A 2,824-nucleotide genomic window follows, 5' to 3' on the forward strand; every position below is an offset into this window, starting at 1 on the left:
TCTCTGGCAAGACAGAAGGAATCGTTAAGGACTCGAGGAGTTATTAAAGTTGTTACTACCTCGGTCCCTCGACCCTTAACACCCCCTGACTAGAAAAACCCAGAGCAGCTCTGACTCAAACTAACAAGGGTACACATGACTTCAGGTTCTAATTTCTTCTTACTAAAAAAATGTGCTACCGAGACTTAACTATGCATATTAAACACGTACTAAAAATAGAATCACAATCAACCTTGCAGACCAGCAATACATTTTGGAAAAAGGAATAGGTACTTTAGGCAACTCAGCTTATCACCAGCTTTTAATTTATGCAGTAAGGAAAACACATGATCTCAATCCTTATCAAAACACTGGGAAAACAGACTTCCCTACCACTCTGTTCTCTTGTGAATGAGAAGTAACAAAGATGTTAAAATCTCCAGACAAAGAAAATGCAAGCATGGTTACCAATACTCTACAAACCACAGGATATGCAAAGATTTAGTTGCATTGTTGACTGATCTTTATGAAGTTTGCCCAGTGAACCATTTCAGACCCAAGAACTCACCTACATCTCACTGCTCTAGTCCAAAAAACTGCACTTCAAATGCTGCTATTTGGGCAATCTTTCAACCCTATAAAGCAATGAAGTATATGTCAGCATAGTGACATATATTATATTCTCTGTTAGGCTGAAAACCCGCTCCATTGATTTAAGTCAGGATGTACTTCTAAAGGAGCCTGGACCAACTGAACAAGTATCTGAGCAATCTGTTCCTGATCACTCTGCTCTGAGTAGAGGAACTGAACCAAATAATTTCCAGAGGTCCCCTTCAACTTCAACTATCCTACGATTCTGTTTTCAAAGACCTATAGGAATTCCGCAAAGCATGCCAATTCCAGTTTCCAGGAGAAAGAAAAAGGACCACAAAACAAACAAAAACCCACAAAACAAACAAAAACCCACAAAACAAACAAAAACCCACAAAACAAACAAAAACCCACAGAACAAACAAAAACCCACAAAACAAACACACCAAGAGCAATAGTGTTAGAGCTGGCACGCAGGATTTCCCAGCTTTCGTTACAAATCAGGAAGCCCAAGAAGCATCTAGATGCAGACTACATTCTGCCTGTGCTATCTCCCCGAGCCCCCGCAGTGCCCGCAAGACTGTAACAGGTTTTGCTGCTCTGTAGGCATATGTAGCACCAGGAAATCAGAGGTGGGAGCACACTTAACTGAGACAGGATCTTTGAAAGTTAAGTCCAGGCACACACACAATTTTTAAAAGGCTAGTAACAGTTCCAAGTGTCAGTGAAAACATTCCTGGGGACCATACCAACAAAAGCATCTCTCTGAAACAAACAGTTTTCAGCTGCAAGAATATCAAGTCCTTGTTTCTTGGCATTGTGGCACCAGTATGCTCTAAAGAAAAGGGCTGACAGTCTGGAGAAGACATCTGGCTCAGGAAGTTACTGAGCAAATAAATCTTCGGAAGACGCTAGGATTTATTATAAAAATCTTCCCAGTCACACCGTATCACACTTAATCCTTAGCACAGTTCACATGCTGGCTTAGCTGATGATGAAAGAGTTCTCTATCATGTGGACTTAACATTGGGAATATGACATGCCTTCCTCAATCCCTCATCTCATCTCAAGAGGAGGAGTGCAGGGCAAAAGCTGTGGTATAGAACAACTGCTATAATGCGATAAATTTCCTCATAACTCATGTCTTTCAGCACTCATGCCTGTCACAGCAATTAGCATTTTATCTATGAGGTTGCCAATAAATAACAAGTCTCATATTAGTATTTTTGCTCATGTTGCTTCTAATGAATGATGAATAACATTTCATCCACATGTTGTAAGATACTGACAAGAGATCCCTTTAATCTTACACAGCACAGCCTCTCCATCTGCTGCCTCCAAAATCTTGACTAGTCAGTCACAATGTTGCATCACTGTCCACCCGCTGAAGTAGAGAAGACAGTTTAATTATCAATTACTTTTTATCACTGAATAATGACTGTAGTTCTCCACAATACTAAAAGGTAGTAGAAAAAGTAGAAGCCCTTCTATAGTGTACTCAGGTTACAAAAAATTCCCTTTCTTGTTTACCATGCTATACTTGAAAAACTCCTTCAGTTTTCCACCACGTGTCTGTGGTAGAGAAGGAAGAATTCTATGTGCAGCATCTTATTCTGCAACTTCATGAAGTTTGGAATTGAGCAGAATCTTCTGACTTAATTTCAAGGGTTTAGTTCTGTTAAGTGATCAGACACTGTTGACATACACATGGAAAATAGTTACTTTTTGCTTCTAATAAACCTATCATGTATAATTGGCATTAATTAGATAAGTCATGGTGCAGGGCAAAGATTATAAACTATTGATAGTATACAAGGAATTACTCCTGCATGAAATCGCAGAGCAAAATTCCTTACAATACTTCACTCCCTATCTGGTTTGCATGTTTGCAGCACTTTCTAAATGGAGACTGTCTAGAAATGTATACATATTTCACCAAATAAGAAATGCTATAATTTTTAAATAAGACAGAAAGTATGACAATTAATCAGATACCCACCTTGTCAACCAATGCCCAAAGTCTGGCCGATGAGCCCACTGGACGCCTGTCTGATTCAAGGATCGAAGTAGCCGACAGCAAATAAGGATGATCCATGGACTTGCTAAGCTTATCCACTTATCTGATTCTTTTATGAATTCAGATGAAGAGGTGGCCTTGCCACATTTTGAATCGTCTGCTGCTGGAATGTCTATACTCTTGCACTTGGTACTATCAAAATTCTGTTTCACAGTGGTGCTATGTTGAGGGTCACAC

At 39.6% G+C, this 2,824-nt stretch overlaps 1 protein-coding gene across 1 annotated transcript in view; it reads right to left on the reverse strand.

Annotated features, from left to right (window-relative positions):
- Positions 1-2,569: 2,569 nt before the first annotated feature.
- PIGG (phosphatidylinositol glycan anchor biosynthesis, class G) overlaps positions 2,570-2,824 on the reverse strand; it is a gene marked incomplete at its 3' end in the record, with an annotated part of 27,395 nt that continues 27,140 nt past the window's right edge. The window contains exon 9 of the mRNA XM_010134682.1: positions 2,570-2,824. This exon is cut by the window's right edge and continues 6 nt beyond it. Coding sequence (XP_010132984.1) covers positions 2,570-2,824 — 255 coding nt within the window.

This window comes from Buceros rhinoceros, unplaced genomic scaffold, assembly GCF_000710305.1.
Source record: "Buceros rhinoceros silvestris isolate BGI_N320 unplaced genomic scaffold, ASM71030v1 scaffold19154, whole genome shotgun sequence".
Taxonomy (NCBI): domain Eukaryota; kingdom Metazoa; phylum Chordata; class Aves; order Bucerotiformes; family Bucerotidae; genus Buceros; species Buceros rhinoceros.